The 18,109-nt window shown below is 36.1% G+C and overlaps 1 protein-coding gene across 1 annotated transcript in view; it reads right to left on the reverse strand.

The window, feature by feature from the left end:
* Positions 1-17,986, reverse strand: part of FAM19A5 (family with sequence similarity 19 member A5, C-C motif chemokine like) — a 211,954-nt gene extending 193,968 nt beyond the window's left edge. The window contains exon 1 of the mRNA XM_026042434.1: positions 17,852-17,986. Within this exon, the coding sequence (XP_025898219.1) occupies positions 17,852-17,942 (91 nt within the window). The 5' untranslated portion in view covers positions 17,943-17,986. The remainder of the gene's footprint in view (positions 1-17,851) is intronic.
* Between the last annotated feature and the right edge of the window lie 123 nt (positions 17,987-18,109).

Here is an 18,109-nt window from a genome sequence, read left to right on the forward strand (position 1 = left end):
GACACACAGGACTGGGACACAATTCTGGATCAGCCCATGGAATAAAGGACACACTGCACAAGAAAAGCAGAGATGGAAAGTGGCTCACAGGAAAACATATTTTTCTTCATTTACTGCAGTTCACATAAGTTCATAGCCCTAAATTCTGCAGGGAGCTTGAAGTTTAGACATCTCAAGATCTCAGGTCTTCACTTTATCCTGGCAGACCCCAAGGTGTGTTTGGTTCAAAGCTGAGCCAAAGTTCACCTAAAAGAATCATGAACTTCTGTTAACCTTGCAGTGAAGTCAAATAAGGAAAGTGGCTCTTACTGAAATGGAAACTAGACAGTTTCACACTACACAACTGCATAAAATCTCCATTGCAAAGCCAGCAGAACACTACTTCCTGCAACCATCTAAAAAAGAGCGCTACCTGAGATGTCCCTTCACAAAGATGTGAGCAATGTAAAAGAATCCTCTCAAAGCAACAATACATATTTGAGAAATCTCATTTCACATTGATAAACATTGATATCAACATTGATATCATTTGATATAACACCACATACCAAAGAAAAAAGGCCCCATTGTGCAACACCCACAGATCAAATATCACAGTAATTCTTACGCAGATAGATCCCCTAAACCATCTAAGTGAAAACCAAGACACTTGGTTTTATATATGGTTATATATCTAAAAACAGGAAGGAGAAATCTGGAATACTGAATCAGAGGTTTCTGGTTTCTGGTTTCTGGTTCAAATATGAATTGCCATGTCTAAAACAACTCCTGTAATTTCAGTTCCATTCAGCCAAAAACATCTAATTTAATTATGAAACAAAGCTCATGAAAGTCTGGAGTACCACTTTAAAAGATAAACACTCTGAAAAAGCTTATCTGGCCATACAGGTTGATATTACCTCTGATCAAGTCTTCAGAGACATCGTCGACAATTTTAATTTAGAAACGTAACCTCCAAATGCCAATTTAAACCTGTATCAGACCTTAAATCTCACTTTTTGGCCCTATGCTTTTATGTGCAAAATAAAACGTTATTGCAGGTGTCGTTGTTGAATTCTCTTTAATGTAAACCTAAATTAGAAGCTCAAAGTAATTCCGAGAAACAAATTTTAGAGGCATTGTTAGTACAGAGATACCTGCAAAACACAACATAGGCAGAAACTGAATGCATCTTCAATGACTGGACAAGCAGAAGTGGGATGATAATGATAAAGTAGAAAGCCAAGTAGGCAGGAACTAAAAATAATTGATATTGTAAATTGGGAATTTACTCATTGAAAAGGACAGAGGAGGAAAAAAAATACCAACTGCTGACAGGTTAGCTAGACATTATCACTGTTAAAAGGCTATAAAACGACAACTGCAATCCTACCAAATGTGAACAGGGGAGTTATTTCTAAAAAGAGGGAGGCAAATATAAAAGTTAGTGCTTAACACCTTCGTAAAATAGTGTTAAAATTCAGAGTATATTTAGAAGTACATGAAAGAGCTATTGAAATGATTATGAGAACTGCAAGTGCATGTTATGAATTAAGCCTAAAAATAACTTGCTTGTTTGGTGTGGCAAAACAGAGGCTGAGGTGGAGTATGATCATATCCATTAACTCAGAGGGATAAGCAGTGGAAAGAGGGGAAGTGCAAAATAACAAATGGACATAAGTAATGAACATGTTTAGGCCAAAAAAAAAAAAAAAAAAAAAAAATAAAAAAAAAAAAAAAAAAAAAAGGGAAAAAACAAGCTCAGTTTATAGAGAAAATATAATGTAATTCACTATCATGAGGTATGATTGAACTTCAGATATTTAAACTGAAAAATATATTTAAATCAATAAAAGGTGGGAAGAAGAAAAGGCCAAAGAAGCTGAGGAGCAACAGAAAAGCTGCAGAGCTAAAAAAAAGGATATATGGGACCCACGGTGTTACATGGGCTATGTAACTTTTCACTTAAAAGGAAACACATAAATGTATCTAAGGCTTTTAACCAGCATATGTTTCAGTGTATGTGTTCATAATTTTCTATTATTGATAGACATCAAGTATCTTTCACTAGCTGAGAAGTGTATGATTTTCCATCACCACTTGATAAAAAATTCCTTTAATATAATGACAAATACTAAAAAAAGTTTAATCACAAAATTCAAGCACCTTGCACATGAAATAACTTTCTTCTTTATATTTACGATACATCTACAACTATCTAATACTACAGAACATAAATTCATCTTTGCATAAAATATTGTATTGATCGTAGCATCTGAACTAAAATAGCAAGTTTTTGACATGGGTGAATGAAAAGGTATTGCAATACCTCTGTATATGAGAACAAATATGGGGCTAAGAATGCAATTTTTTAAAGTCAGCATATATGAGTTCCACATATTGCAAAAACGTCCTTTAAACATGTTCATATAATTTTCATGATGCTGAGCATTAACAATACATAATTAAGAATGCTTCTCACAGATTCTACGGACTGTTCCTGTGGTCGCAACATTTCCAGTTTTCACCCAAAAGTCACATTACAATCATCCTACACAAATGAGAATCAAAAGCACACTCGGTATGCTGAAAGAGCACAGAAGCATCATCCAGCTCAGGACAGCTGGGACTGCAATCCAACTCAAAGGCCAAGTAAAGCTTTGACAGCCATGGAGGGAGGGAAAGACAACTACTGTTTCACCAGCACATATCACTGTGGCACATATTTGTACACAGAGACCTTCCTGCAGCATTTAAAAGGAGTACACACTGTTTTAACTAGATGGGTTAGAAAAGCGTGCTCGTGACTGATTTACCAGCAGATTTATTTGCTGTGGTGAGTAGCTGATTTACTAGCTACTCACCACAGCGCTATCAAATGTCATTTTAAAAGAGAAATCATAACTGAAAAACAGTTCTCACCAAAGGATGTTTCCATTCACCTAGGAGCTTGTCTTTTGTACACAGGAACACAAAGTACCCTTTGCATGTCTGTGGTTTATATTTACATATATGATTCACGGATGATAATGCAATCTATCACATTCACAAATACAGTCAAGAATTCCTCTACTTCCTTCTGTGGATGCAAGTCATACTCTTGTAATACTGTTATAAGCAAGATATTTAGAAGAAAAGGCAGGTTAACCATGCACAGTTTGCTCCTAGGTTCTACAAATTATTTAAAAATTACTATGTTTAACTATCTTTTCACTACTACCAAGCCTCTCCTTTTGGATACTACAGTGATGTCTGAACTCAGCATCCTGGTAAAATAGTCCATTGCTTTAGACTAACTCTCGAACCTCAGATTTGATGTTACAGAGTAATTCACAGTCACTACTGTAGTAGGTGAAAGAAAGAGCAAGGAAGCAGATGGAAGTAATACTTTAAAAGTATCTCTCAGTGTCATTTGAGAAGTGCTCCAAAACACTCTACAGACTCACAGTCATTGAAGACAACTTGAGACCTTTCTAAAACTTTCAGGTACCACTGAAATGCAACAGACTCCTTTACATCAGACATAGCTTTAAGAAAGACTATCTAACTGACACTCCAGGGATGATTAATTATAGCTCAATTTTGCATTATCTCCCCTCTTCTCAATTTCTTTCTATCTGTAGGATTAAAGTTAGACTTCAAAGACTAGCTTTTTTGGCCTTCATGACATTCAAAAACATTTAACATTTACTACAGGAAGAATTGCATGTCCTAAACCAAACAAAGTCATAAAAACAGGTTTAAAACCTGGCTTTTTAGTACCAGTTTTATCTCTACAGTCAGAGGTTTGTCAGTGCTCTCCTTTAGAGCTCTCCTGTCAGAAATTTTACTGCAGAATAGAAGGCACACTTCTTTGAATCTCTTCTCTAGCTTATATGAGAAAGATCTGTATGCCTTTCAGAATGCCTTAAAAAAAAAAAAAAAGGAAATCAATAAGCATTCTCCCTTATGAATTTTTCTCCCTTATGAATTTTCCTTTGAATGAGAAGCAAAAGCAACACGAGAAGAGACAGCAGTCTCTGTCTGCTGAATGCACTGTTATAAACTGTGTCCCGAAGACACACGGCAAGTCTCGGACCATCCTAGCAGGTCGTCAAGAGCTTCATGAACGCTGTTGCACAGCAATGGACATGGACACATCATTTGGAAACTCTAATATTGTTAAACAACGATCCTTGACAGTGTGTTCATCTATGACATTTTGGAGCAACAAAACATCAGCACAGGGTGCACAGTGCCAGAAGGACAGAAGAGGACACAAGGATACAAACACAAATCACCATCAAACGTGCACAGCTGGGTAGAACCAGCATAACAAAGAGAATGAAGAACACACATCTCATGCATGTAAAACACCTTGTATCTCAGGTGCAAACACAGAGGTGGCAACAAGAGGGCATAAAAGATGACTGAAGCCCCCTCAAGAACAAGAGCAAAGGAAGAACTGAAAGGGAGCAGAGCAGCCCCCAGATCACTCTGGGCCCCTTAGGGACACAGCTCCTCCTCAGTGTACCCCAGAGGCCCAGCAGTTTCTCCTCCTCCTCTGCACCAGGGACAAAAAAAAAAACTGCTTTTTGATTTGCTGTTCAACATATTCTGCTACTGCAAGCCAGAAATCATATGCAAAGTTCTATCTTTTAAAATTTAATTGGGTTAAGTATTGTTAGCATTTTAAAGAGCTTTCTGCATGCCTGTACTTTCTGCTCAAGCCTTCTGACATGACAGAGTGATTGATACCGCAGCATCCAGTCAGAGGAAATGCAGACACAGTAGATGAGAGCAGCATGAAAATCCAGGGAAGCTGCAGCATCTCCGTCATGAGAGATCCTAAAGCACAGTCAATGCCATTTTTGCTGTGGGCTCTGGGCTTGTTTTTTTATGACTTCACAGAAAAAAACTTATGTGCTATTCAAACAATAAAAATTCTAGTAATTTGTTATAAAAAAGGAGACTTAGCAATAGACCTGAAGCTGAAAAAAGATGTTCTGCATCTTAGCGGAGTCTAGCAAAAAGTCGGTTCTCTTATTACACTTAACATATTCGAAGATAAGATCTATTTTTAAATCTAGTATGCCAGTATGAAAGAATAGATAAAAGCTGTAACAACTATCACAGATCAACAAAAATTTTGATTCTCAAAAATGAAATGGTTTAGAAGTACCATGAGTGAAAAGCCACTGCCCGTTGTATGTAGAGCTGGCTGTAACACAACAACATCTAGAAAGCATTAAGTGGTGGCTGGGAACAATATATATTATTATTTTTACATATTTATTAACAAGATATAAAAGCAGCAATGAAAGGGGAAAAGAAAAGAGCTATTTGTTGAGATTTCAAATACATATTAAGTACTTAAACAACTGACCCTTCAAATTGCTCCATAAAAGTAATTTGCTCACTTCGGCTGCACATGGAATTAGAAGGCCAACAGCGAAGAAGTTTGTGGCACTCAGATCACAGCTTCATATTCTTATAGTGAACAGGATTTAAACTGGACTTGTAAAAGAGCAACAGGAATCTTACTTAACTGCATCATTGGTCTGCTTAGCACAACTCTCTTTTATTTAAATCTGAACTTTCAGGGAGAAAATAATATTGCTAAGTTTGTTCTAGAAATAGGAGTTAGCAAATTCTTATACTACAAGGCATCTCCATATTTCACTTATCTTTTAGTTTAAAACAAAATCTTGGAAAGAGCACAATTAGAAATCTGACTTCAAGAAGACCGGTTTGCAAAATCACCAGTGCATAACATAACAGGGCATTCAGTGAACAACTACAAACAATTTGAGTCCAAGCCTACAGGCCCTCAGAAATAAGCTCTTATTCACCAAACTTAAGAAACCTGTCATCCAAGTAAGAGTTTCCTAAAACTAATGTCAGACAGAAAAATTTTACAACTTACATGTTACCATTGCAAGTTTTTAGTTTTCAAAATATAAACGAAGATTGAGATCACATTATATGCTCTTTACTTCCACTCTATTTGTACATAATCTTTTCTCTAATGTGCACTGGGGTCTTTTTGCTTTATAGGGCTACGGTTCATATTAAGAGGCAAAGCTACAGTAAAAGATCATGATTAAATCACAGTTATACCTCAGCTTAATTCTGACCACTTTTAAAATATAATCAAAGCCCAGAAGCAGTCAGATAAATAAGCAGTTCTATTGGCAAGGGCTTGTCTGTTTCACTTTTGTAATTATAAATTATTAGAAAATTAAAGCATGCTGCAAAGAGTAGTCTTTTTATTACTATTGTGACTGTTAATTCTGTTGAGGTTTTAACTATGCTTTTTATCTTTCTCTGAAAAAAAAATTAATCTGGAGAAGAAAATGTGATTGCTCTGTTTTCTTAGCACCAAAATTATGTTTTGACATGTCAGTCTACTATTGGATAGCTTTACTGAATTAAAGAACCTGGCTTCCTAAAGATGCACAGGTGCCTGCAATTCCTGTTACAGTGAGCAGGAATTATATGAACTTACAGACAGAAGTGACATCTTTAAACATCATGTCAGAAAGTAAGAGCATTAGAATAAATCTGAGAGGTAAGCTACTCCTTTCGACTTTCATCATTTGTCTGATGAAAAATGGAGGTTTGCAAATCTCATCCACTTGTGAACCAGAAGTCATTTTTCAAGCTACTCATTAAAATACTTGTAACAAATAGACTTTGCATTCATCTTATACCATAATACAAATGATTAAATATACATAATTCCTGTCAACTACAATTAATATTGAGAATTATTATCAATCTAATATGTTGTAGCTCTCACCCATACAGAGCTCACAAAGTTGTAAAGGAAAACTCGAGGGCTACACAATAAACTATATACGAAGAATATACTGGCTTAGCTATATAGACACTTGGATGTCCCCAATGTGGGCTTCTGTTCTGTTCTCCTAAGGGTCCTGTTGCCTGGAAGTTCACAACCAACTCTCGATGATCTAGCGAAAAATATTCATCCAGCAATGAAAAGAGAATTACAAAAAGGGCACAAATTCCAATTAGTGTGTCCTTGTTCATGTTAATGTTCTGTCTGTTAGTACTAGAAAAGTACTAAAAACAAAAAATTCCAGACTGTGTCTAACACTTCTAAAGCAGAACACCAGTAACTCCTTAGCTAATACTGTGACCCTAATGCCCAATGGACTGAATTACATGGTCAATCATATTCTAATCTAAAAATCAAACTGTGGGATTTTTATATTGAATAAAGGAATATTCAAAACTGTATAAACACACAGACAAATTGAGTAATTCATTTATTCTTAAGAAAGACTAAAAACTTGGGAAGGAAAGTATGTTTTTTGGAAACATTAAGAGGTCCCTCCCCTTCTTGGACCGTGTTTCCACATACGTTTGCAGGCATCCAGTTTGGAGCGTGTGCGAGATAAGGTGAGATGAGTACAAGGATACTGAAGGAATTGGACAACTCTAGCTGGACAGGGAGAAGCATCGAATCTGTGAAGGGGCATGGCGAAATGATGGCTTGTAACTTCTATCTTTTAACTACTTGTTCACACATAATTTAACAGCCCTTTTTTTGCATTCCTCCTGTGAACTTCAACTTTTTTAAGTTTGCAAAGTGACTGTAAGTTTGGGGCTCCAGCTCGAGGTAGGGCTTCAGTGTAAGAAATTACCCTTAATAATTCACTGCACAGGAGTATGCAATTATTCAATACCTGTAACTAGTTTTTAGCATCTGTGGAGCAGGGAAAATAATTACATTTTATCAGTGGCAGGAGAATGTCACCAGGAGCTGAAGTGCCTCAGTATGAAGAAGTGAGGTATATCTTTTAATCTGATATCTTTTAATCTGAAGCTGAAAACAGCTTCCATAACAGTTTCTTTCAATGATAAGTTATTTATATTCCACACATTTTACAGATAGGAAAGGTACCTTTCCCAAGTCAAAAAGCCAAAGCCCAGTATAACCTCATGCTATCTAACATAGCAAAAATGGTGGCCTCAGTACAAACATTAAGAAACTCACCATCAACTTAAATAGAAAAGAGATTTCATTCCTAATGTCAAATATTTTCCTTATTTTCTCTAAGTGCATTGCTTCTTTCTATTTTCAAGGTTTAGAGATTACTTTCGGAAAGCTGTTACCACAGACAGTTTATTTAAACTGAAGAGCTGTGTATGGCTTGCAGAATCTTTCGGGGCTAAAGAAAAATGAAACACTGCTGGTAATTTATGCACCAATACTACAATGCAACTTCTCTAAATAATTAGCACTGGAAGTGATATATGTAGCACATCAAATGGATACTTTCTAGTTATGAATTAACCAGTAAGAATGATAAACCTGTTGGGCCTTGGCATGAAATCAGTCTTTGGACGCGGCCAAGAAAATGCTCAAACCATATGTTTTATCACAGAATCTCTAATTGCAGGCAATGGGACATTTGAGGTTTTCAGCCCACTTAAATATCATGCCTCTTCTTATTCAAATAACTGAAAAAAATATATATATACTTTTATTCAGGTTATAGTCTTGATGAAGAGGCAAAACATGCTATAAGCAATTAAAAGTCTATAAAGTCTTACTAAAATTTAAGTCCAAATAATGGAAAGTTGGAGGAAGCAAAAAAGAAGACGACTCAAAAGATTTGTCAGCATCCATTATAATACTCTAAAATGAGTTAAGGCAGCATCTGGTAGAATCTACACCGTTTTATAGCCAACAATGCAAAACTGCTTACAACAGTTACAAGATCTTGCAATAAATGTAGCTGAAGAGTTTTTATTTCATCTACCAGCTCATATTGAGAAAAACAAAAGCAAACACCAGAATGGAAGAAGCACTTTTTTTTTTTCTTTTTAACGACTAAATAATATTTTTAAAGTGTTAACAGATAATGGAAACTGTCGGTGCACACAAAAAAGGAAGCATCTCACAATCATTTCAGTTCAATCTCAATTACTTCATAGCCATAAGCAAGGTGATACTCAAGCAGTGACCATATCAAACAACTGTTTCATTCTCTTGAGGCAAAAGACTGTTCCCACATCCACTGCTCACATCTCCAAAACACACACCACTCTGAATAATGCAGCAGTGGTGGCTTTTTTCCCCCTCAAAGCAATAAATCTGTATTGAAATAATTATGCAGAGAACCATATAATTTAATACAATAAGAGCTGTAGCAATGCACAAAAGACACTATACACTGTCATTGTCATGACTAATTAGCACCCACCTCAGAACCTCATAAAATGTGGGCGCAGTCAGGCAAACTAATAGGAAGAGGTTAAAAAAAAAAAAAAAAAAAAAAAAAAAAACTAATTTAAGACACTATAATTTCTCTAAGCTTTTCTATCTCCTCTTTAAAAGGAAAATGTTATTCCTGTTCACAGCAGCAGTAACTAACATCCAGCTCCAGCTCTTCTGCACCTCCAAGCAGAACAGCTTTGCAGTGTGTAACTCTTCCAGCCGTATGAACAAATTCCAGGATTGCTTCAAGAGCTACTTGCAAAATATGACACTTCACAGCTTCAACAACAGAGTATACCTAGGTTTGGTCACCTCTATTTAATACTGGTGACTACTATTTTCCTGCACATCCTCCATCAGCATGATTTGCTCATTATTCTTCTGGAATAACTTTTGGAAAACCTCACAGGCATTATAAAAACTGGGTATTCTGTCACCAAAGTGCACACCAATACAGACAGCAATGAATGCAAAGCCCTCAGTCACCAACAGCACTGAATGGGCACTGGCTCACGGATCCTCCAAGAAGCCTTTGGCAGCTCTCCTAGTTGTGGGGCTGCCCTCTCAGATGCCATCTCAGAATGAACTACAGGTATTGGAATAACAAGTACAGAACAGCAAAGTTCAACAGTCCTCACCCCAGAAGAAGTGAATGACACCAGCAAGCAAATGACAGTAATTGTCAAATTTCACTACTATTTGTATATGAGAAAAGTGGACAGATCTGGGCCCTACTTCAATATGCCTACTTCAATAAGTCTTAGAGACCTAAATGATGCTAAAAAGTGTGACCTTTAGATATCATAGTTTATATCAAAACAGTGTAGCATAAATTAAAAGATGTTTCTTTCTTTTTCAGTACATCTGCAACTCCAGAAAAGAAAATGTTTTAGACTTGATTAAGCTAATAAAAAAGCTTAAGCCACTGGCTGTTTTCTTGAAGTTTTATATACTGTTTTGTCCCCTGAACCCCTTCATATCCCACTGTGTCTTATTATGAGCTTATGCACATCAGCACTCAACAGGAAACTACCCAGAAGTCAGACGTTTAAATAACTTGCACTAAATAAATTTCAGGTAAGTCAACATTTTGGAGAAGTATAAAGCATTAAGGCTCCAAGGGACTTCAAGAGGTCACCCAGAATGCCTCTCTTTTTTGTCTTGTCCTATGCTATTCCTGACAAATATTTTGGAATCATTTCACAATTTCCCAAGGTGACCTCTTCTAATGTTTAGCTATCCTTACCTCTGGTAAGTTTCCCCATAAATTCTCCAACTATGCTTTTTTCCCTAATGTCTAACCTAAATCTTCTTCAAATAGTTATCTTCCTAGCTTAGCACAGTTTGCTTTTATGCAAGTTACACATAAAAGTTATGCAACACTTCTGGGGCAGTGTTTTCCCCTAGCCTGTTAGTAGTCCCTTCTTTAAACTAAATAACCCCCATCTCTTCAGCTTTCCTTTCTAGGTCATATCTTCTAGAGTTTTCGGTTATTCCCTTTGCTCTCCTGTGAATCCACTTCAATTGGCCTACATCTTTCCTCAGTTGTGTTATTGCAATTAAATATCTAGAATTTGGAATACTACATGGCTTTGTGGCACCTCTGAGAGAAACTGAGGTCCAAAATATGCTGGTCTATTATCACTACAATATTTCATCTGACACATAAACATAATCTTTTTACTTTTCTCCATTCAGCCAAAATAATAAATCACCCACAAGAAAACACACATTACTACTTTTAGAAAACATTTCAACATGTATTGATCCATTACATTATTTCTTCTAGTTACTTATATGTTAATTTGCTGTTTGGACATATTTCAAACATGTTACTCACTGCTTTTCACAAGACTAACAACAATTAGTAGGAAGATCTATTGTTCTGACAAGCATTTACTTGTGAACTGATGTACTGCCAAATGTAAAATAAAATGAATGAGTTCATTTTCATGAGTTCATTCATTATACCGTGTTGGATTTCCACATATATTGCTGTAAATAAAGGTATTTTGCTATTAAGCAGAATTTTCTGTCCATATAAGCTACAAGTGGTGAGAATATATAATTTCTGAGTAAAAGAGATCTTTGGCAAAATCCACATAATAAGTGTAATAGATCCCCGGCTTGAACGTGTATGAGAATACACTTAAGTTGGTCAGTGATACTCAGTGAACTTTGTCCGAAATATCTAAATACTACCTATTAAATATTAGCATTATTACTAGTAAAAAATCTTGTGTTATTCCTTTTCTTTGTATGATTATATGAAAGTTTTTAATATATCTCCCAAGGAGGAGAATTTTATCTCTTATTTTATCAATGAATTAATCCTAGAAATGAGGGGGTTGCCAATTCTATATTGACTTCCACATAGAAAGGGATAAAATCCCTTTTTTTTTTTTTTTTTCCCCTGTGGCCTCTTTTAGATTCAGTTTAAAAAATCTCCTTGCATGTGTGTCTTGGTTCTACCCCACCTTTATTTTTGATACAGTAATGATCAAATGTATATGCCAAGAGAATAGAAGGCCTGCTTCGAAACAAGAAAAATGAATATTAGCCAACACATCTAATAAGCATGCACTTTTGTTCAATGTGAATCATAGCAGCCTGTAGCACAGCCTGTAAGAATAGGTAGCGTGCCGCTAAATACTGCAAAAGGTCAATAATTCCTCATTTGTGTTTTGGGGGCATGAAAACAGGCAGTCATAAAAAGGCTACCAAAAAACTGTTACTAATTCTTTTTGTCATCAAGCTCAATGAGAAAAAGTAGGGTTTTCTCTTCCAGCTATGGTTTCCTTCTCTATAAAAAACATGCACATCTTCTATTTTCGTTACCCAAAAGCAAAGACCGATCGAAAGCTGCCTTCTCTGGGGATAAAACCTGACACGCTCTGACCTTGGCACATGTTGGCATAGCAAATGCCAGATAAAGAACCTCCACTCAGCCCCGCAAAAGAAAATGATTTTTGCCCGCGTAACTTCTTTAATCACTATGCCACTCTAATCTTACCTTACCTCTAATCTAGGCTTTAAAAAAATAAAAACTCTGAAAATACCTTTTTTTCCTCACACCCTAAATACAGCTCTGCACTAGTTCAAAGGAGGACTTATATTCTTTTTCAGTTTTATTGTGGCTCCTTATTGTCAAATAGCAACTGACCTGAGTTTTCGTAAATTTACTTGATTTGCTAAAAAAAACATGCAAAATTGCTAGGACAAAAATAACACATTTCTTTCCTCATGCAGCGTAGTTTTTTTCTAAACTATCAAATCTGCTGTCTGGCTAGGAAGAGAAGCGTTCTACATCTGCATTCAATGTCCCTCTCCAGTCTGATATGCTGCTGTGATAATCTGATTCATATTTGCTTCTCCACAAACTGGTAAACAATGTATAAAAGACAAAATAGAGAAAAGAATTATATAACAGTATGTCAGAAGAGATAAAACTTTTTTAAAAAATCTGAAGCTGGGACACACTGTCCTCAACTTAGTTTTACTACATATAGGTAACATATGCAGAACATCTGCTAGGCAAGGTATCTTACTGTTTTCAGACACAGTTTTAGCACAAAAAGCAAACTGAAATAAAGAACGCTATCACAAACTCAAACTCCCTTTCTCCCCCCAAATTCTTAGAAGCATTCCTCTCTCTTTCTTCAATTGTTCCAAGTAATTTCCATGCTTAAAAGATGGAAAGCTGACAAAATTATCAATCGTGATGAGTGACATTTAAATTCCTTCCAGCAAAATTTTGAGGGTCAAAATCTCAGAAAGATTTGAAGAGAAATTATTTCCTCAACATGCTTTACACACCACTAAACACCAGTTTTATCAACTGCATGAAGCTATGAGGATATATAAACATTATTATATGTTTTTGGAAAATTATGAGAAGGGGAAAAAAAAAAAAAAACCCTTAGGGATATTGTCCATAGACACAGATGTTGGCTTAGTTGTAGTAGGGTTGCTTGGGGTTATATAGCTAAACACTATAATGCTGCCTTAATATTTTAAGACACAGAATGTATACCTTAGGAATAGATATAAAACATTTTCCATGCTTATAGAGCAAATTAAAATACTTATTTCTGTAGAAAGTGTTAGAATAAAGATATTGAACTCAAGTACAAACCTAAATCAAGTTATTATGAGGATTAAATGCATTATTTTCCAGTGTTGTGGACTTTTTGCTAGCCTGGCACTAAGTTCTCAAAATGTATTTGACAGAAAAGTACCAACAGGAGTGTAACTCCTAACTTTTGCCCAAGATTATATATATATTATATATAAAATTATGAAAATGAATGTGTTAAAATTACGGAATTAGACATGCTTAAAGAGACAACCTACTTGTATAAACAGTCATACACTACATCTGTACAAGTGATACTAAAATTCTGGTTTATAATCACAACATAAAACCAGAATTCTCTTGCCTGTATTTAATTGCTGCAGGATACAAATGGAAAATCATCCTATTTTAAACCTCTTACTACAGAGCAGCAGACTGAGAATGTAGTTTTGTGAACTGAATGTTCCGATTCTGTGAACTTTAAGTAAGATTCATGAAACTGAATCCACACTTCTGTATAGTCTCAGCACTTGAATGTCATAAACCATTAAAAATATTGAATCATCCATAGTAGGTTAGACATTGCAGCCTCTTAACTAGCATTCCTAAAATAAACAAGTTTTGTTTTAATGCATATAAAAATCTTTCATGCATCCTGACAGGGAAATAAAATCCTTCCAAAATCATCCCTTAACTGAGCTACTTAATGTGGGATACATAAAGACACATTTTGAAAATGCATCCTTTATCTTTCCCCATCATCCCTCCAAGTGGTTAAAATGTTGTACTGAGGCAAAGGATGCTTGCTTGGGGCAAATGATTTCCCCCAATAAGATGTACAGTGTCACCAACTTGGAAGACTTTACAGTTCTTCTCTTGGCAAAAACATGCTACTCAATCCTAAAGAGGCTCTATATCATTTAAAATCAGATGCAGGTAATGGATATAATCTCTTATTTCAATTCCTTGCACTTCCTTGCAAAAAGTTTTAAATCGTTCAGTTTTTGACACCTCTTCATAGTGATTGCAAGTGACTACAGCACGTTCAACTGCTTTGCAGGGAGATCAGACAGGCATGGGACTGCAATTACATATCACAATACCCTTTTCTCGGTTCACAGCTCTATTCATCTTTTAGAAACACTGAAGGACAGATTGGACATAGGGGAACGGATTAGCCACAGGACGACCTGTATTTCCACACAAAAGCCTAAGTGTGGAAAAATGGCACCCTGTGTCACCCATTCTTCGCTGCCTGAAAAAAACATATTCATGAAAATAGACATTTAAACAGCTCTTTCCCACTCATCTCAAAAAAGACATTCACTGTTCCTCACATCATTTGAACTTCGGTACCGTAATACTATATAAACTGTCTTAGTTCCAAGTTGCATATAAAATAATTTGAGAACAGCTCAACTTGGAAAAAACGTAAGTTCAGCACAGGAACTAAAAAGAGTAATTGATGGTATAAAAACTCTACAGCTGACAGCTGCAAGCATTCGGTTCTGATAATAAGTTTTAGATGGATATAACAAAACTTCTGCACTATCCCACCATGCAAAACAACTGAAATTATATTTAAAAAAAACTTATGTTATTAATTAGCAAGAGTTTAACATAACAGGTAACATCACTAACTCCAAGTGAGTAAAAGACATATGCAGAAAAAGACGTGCTAATTACATGATTTTGAGATGTTGTAAAAAGTGAACATTGTCAGTTTTCTATTAACACCTACCTTCTTTGAAAAAAATATCAGCAAATATTACAAAACATGCAAAAATTGAAAGAGTGTCTATTAGTAAATTAACATGTATCTTTAATTAATTTTATATGCCATTCTTCTTAAATCAATTGTCTTACATACAAAAGAGATGCTCAGTGTATGAATTTGTACTCTCAAATTGTCTCAGGAGATAGTAGTATCAGCTAAAGTGATCAGGCGAGGCGACCTGCTCTTTTACTTGTTTGTTGCTTGAGTCTACAGAAAATTACCTTTTGACATTTAAAAAAAAAATCTAATCATTTAACTTAGGAATTTGACCATACATCTGAGTTACAAACAATGAGCCTATGTAGTCCATTTGGCTCCAATAGGAAATTAATCTTTTTGCCAGGAAACCAACAGTCTTAAATGTTACATGCAATGAGAAATACTACTGTTAACTTTTCATAAAATTTTAATGTAAAAGTAAAACTAAAAAAAAAAAAACTTCTGAAAGTAAGGCTGCAGCCATCTCATATACACTTTTTTCCTTTACATATATTTATTCAGTAAACTGGCAAGGGAGACATAAAATTTAATTATTTGCTAATCCTTTCGTCATACTCATTTCCTTTGTTTCTTACAAGGGCTTTTAAAGAAAGTTTCTATCTTGACTTTGCAATTTTTTTACAATATATAGGCACTTAAATCTCCTATGTATTTTCCTGTCTTTCACATGCTTATATTTTAATATATTACACCTTAAAAAATCAAATTTTATTGGGTATTAAAAAGTTCCATAAAGGAAAAACTCAGTTAAACCATATGGAGCTGCAATCAATTCCACTAAGCTGTTCAGTGTTATCCCTGAAACTGCATCAAGGAAGACAAACACTGCTGAAATAATTATACAAAAGGGTGCAAAATGCTATTGTGAAGATTAACACCCATCAAGGAAAGGCTGACAACCGAGCCAATACAGCAATCTGTATTTACAGTAAGTATATAGTTCCCAGGGTTAAACAAAGCAGAAACATTTTGTTCACAGAAATAAACAAACTGAATGCAATTAAGTTATCCAGCAGCTCAGGAGCACATCAGTTTACTCAATGCAGTCCACAGTAAGAGCAACTATAAATGCTGCAGGAAAAGCACTGAGAAATTTGTGAAAGCACTTGGTTTGTGATCACAGTTTATGATTTTATAAATAAATTTCCTAGCTTTCCACTCCTACAGTGTGAGAAGAAATATTTTTAGTGAAACAAAACGTTTCTTCCTGCTTAGATTATTTACAGTAATGAAGGTCTCAAAAATCAAACCATGGAAGAGAGAAAAAAGTATGAAACCTAACGGCAAATACTGACAAAAGCAGCCTGAAAGGATTGGCAATATTTCTTTCTTCAAAATCCCCTTAAAAACAGTCATCTCATTAGGCAGACATATGTAAGTATGTTAGTAGGAGCATTTTAAAGTATGTTAAAGAAGTGAGTATGTGGGAGGCATTACACACAGAGAGCAATTAAAGCATGGGTTATTTCTTAAAGGAGAAATCTCTGGCACACTGTTCAGCACGGATATCTGGACAACTCTTCTTAATTAACCCAATGAAGCAAATCAGCTTTTGCTCATTTTGCAAAAGGATCTTTGCAAATGTGCAGCTCGTGGGATTTTGCACTGCCACAAAATCCAGCACCAGAAGCAATCCTCCAGTAGCTGCAAGGTTGACACTTTGCCTGGTCTTGAGTGAAACTTTGTCCCAATCACACTGAAGTTCCCCCACCACCACTACCATGTTTTGCACAGCCAGCATTCAGAACTGTGCTGTGTTCAATGCTCACACAGTTATCGGCTGAACTACACTGCAATGCTGAAAAAAAAAGAAAAAAAAAAAGAAGTAACGGGTTCACTGGAAAAAAAACTCATATATAATAGTGTAGGTTTTGTTAACACTGCTTCAAGAGCAGCATTGCTCTTGCCCCACAAAACATGAACATCTCCTGGGATTCACACTTGTATCTCGGTTTGCTTTACAAAACGGCAGAAGAATTGCTATATCAGCAGAAGAGAGAGAGAGAAAAAAAAAGAGTGAATTTCCTGAGGAAGAAAAGTAAAAAGATAAACAAAATAGGAGGGTAACTCCTCAAGAAAATTCAACTAGCCACAGAATGCATCCTTTTTTTTTTTTTTTTTTCTCCCACACAACTGTAGCAGGAAAAAGAAGGGGGAACAAACCACCATAACCCGACTTATTTTTCTCCAATAAATCAGAATCCAAATTTTCTGACTGCAGTTGGAAAAAGCAGGAGCCCTGAAACCAGGCAAAGGCCTCTTCCAGTTTCGGGGCAGCAAGGAAAGCTGCTGAATGCCCAGGATTTGCTCTGCCCTGCCCTTTCCATAGAACTTTAGTGCCATCTATTGAAAACGCGCTGAGCGAAGAAGAAGGAGACGATGCCTATTGATTTGGTATAAAAATAAGACGTTTACTTGTTAGGATTTTTTGGTTTATTAATACTCCCATGATGACTACTGCTCGTTGGTCATCTGATAGCAACAAATATTTTCTACACACTATGCATGCCCCATTAGGAAAAGGGAATACCGATCCTAAAACACAGGATACAAACATTATACAAATATACAGATACATATATATACGCACACATTAGGAAGAATACAAGTCTAAAGCTACCTATTTGCTAAAAGGAAGAAAAATGAGAGGGCTTTAAAAGGCAAGGGAAAAAAAAACAGCGTGGAACCACTGCTGTAAATAGAACATACTGGAAACAGTAAAAATAATTAGACACCTCGTAGAGAGCTCGGCGTTAAAGAATAGGGTACGCAGACATGCAGATATAATTACCTTCTTTAAGAAACTGTGAGTGGATGACAAATATAAGAAAACAGCAGATCGCTGCTCCTGCTAGTGCCCATAGCGCTTTCAAGAGCTGCATCTCGGTCTGAAACTCAGTAAATGCCCACAAAGTCACACAATGAATTTCCAGGGCGATGCATCAACGCGTCCCTCGGTGCGCGCGGCGCGCGGCGCGCGGGGCCGGGCGGGCAGCGCGGGCTGCGGAGGAGGGGCCGCGGCTTCACACCCCGCGCACAGGCGGCGGCG

The sequence above is a fragment of the Nothoprocta perdicaria genome, unplaced genomic scaffold (assembly GCF_003342845.1).
Source record: "Nothoprocta perdicaria isolate Ctin4 unplaced genomic scaffold, notPer1 scaffold_300, whole genome shotgun sequence".
In the NCBI taxonomy this organism is placed as follows: Eukaryota; Metazoa; Chordata; class Aves; order Tinamiformes; family Tinamidae; genus Nothoprocta; species Nothoprocta perdicaria.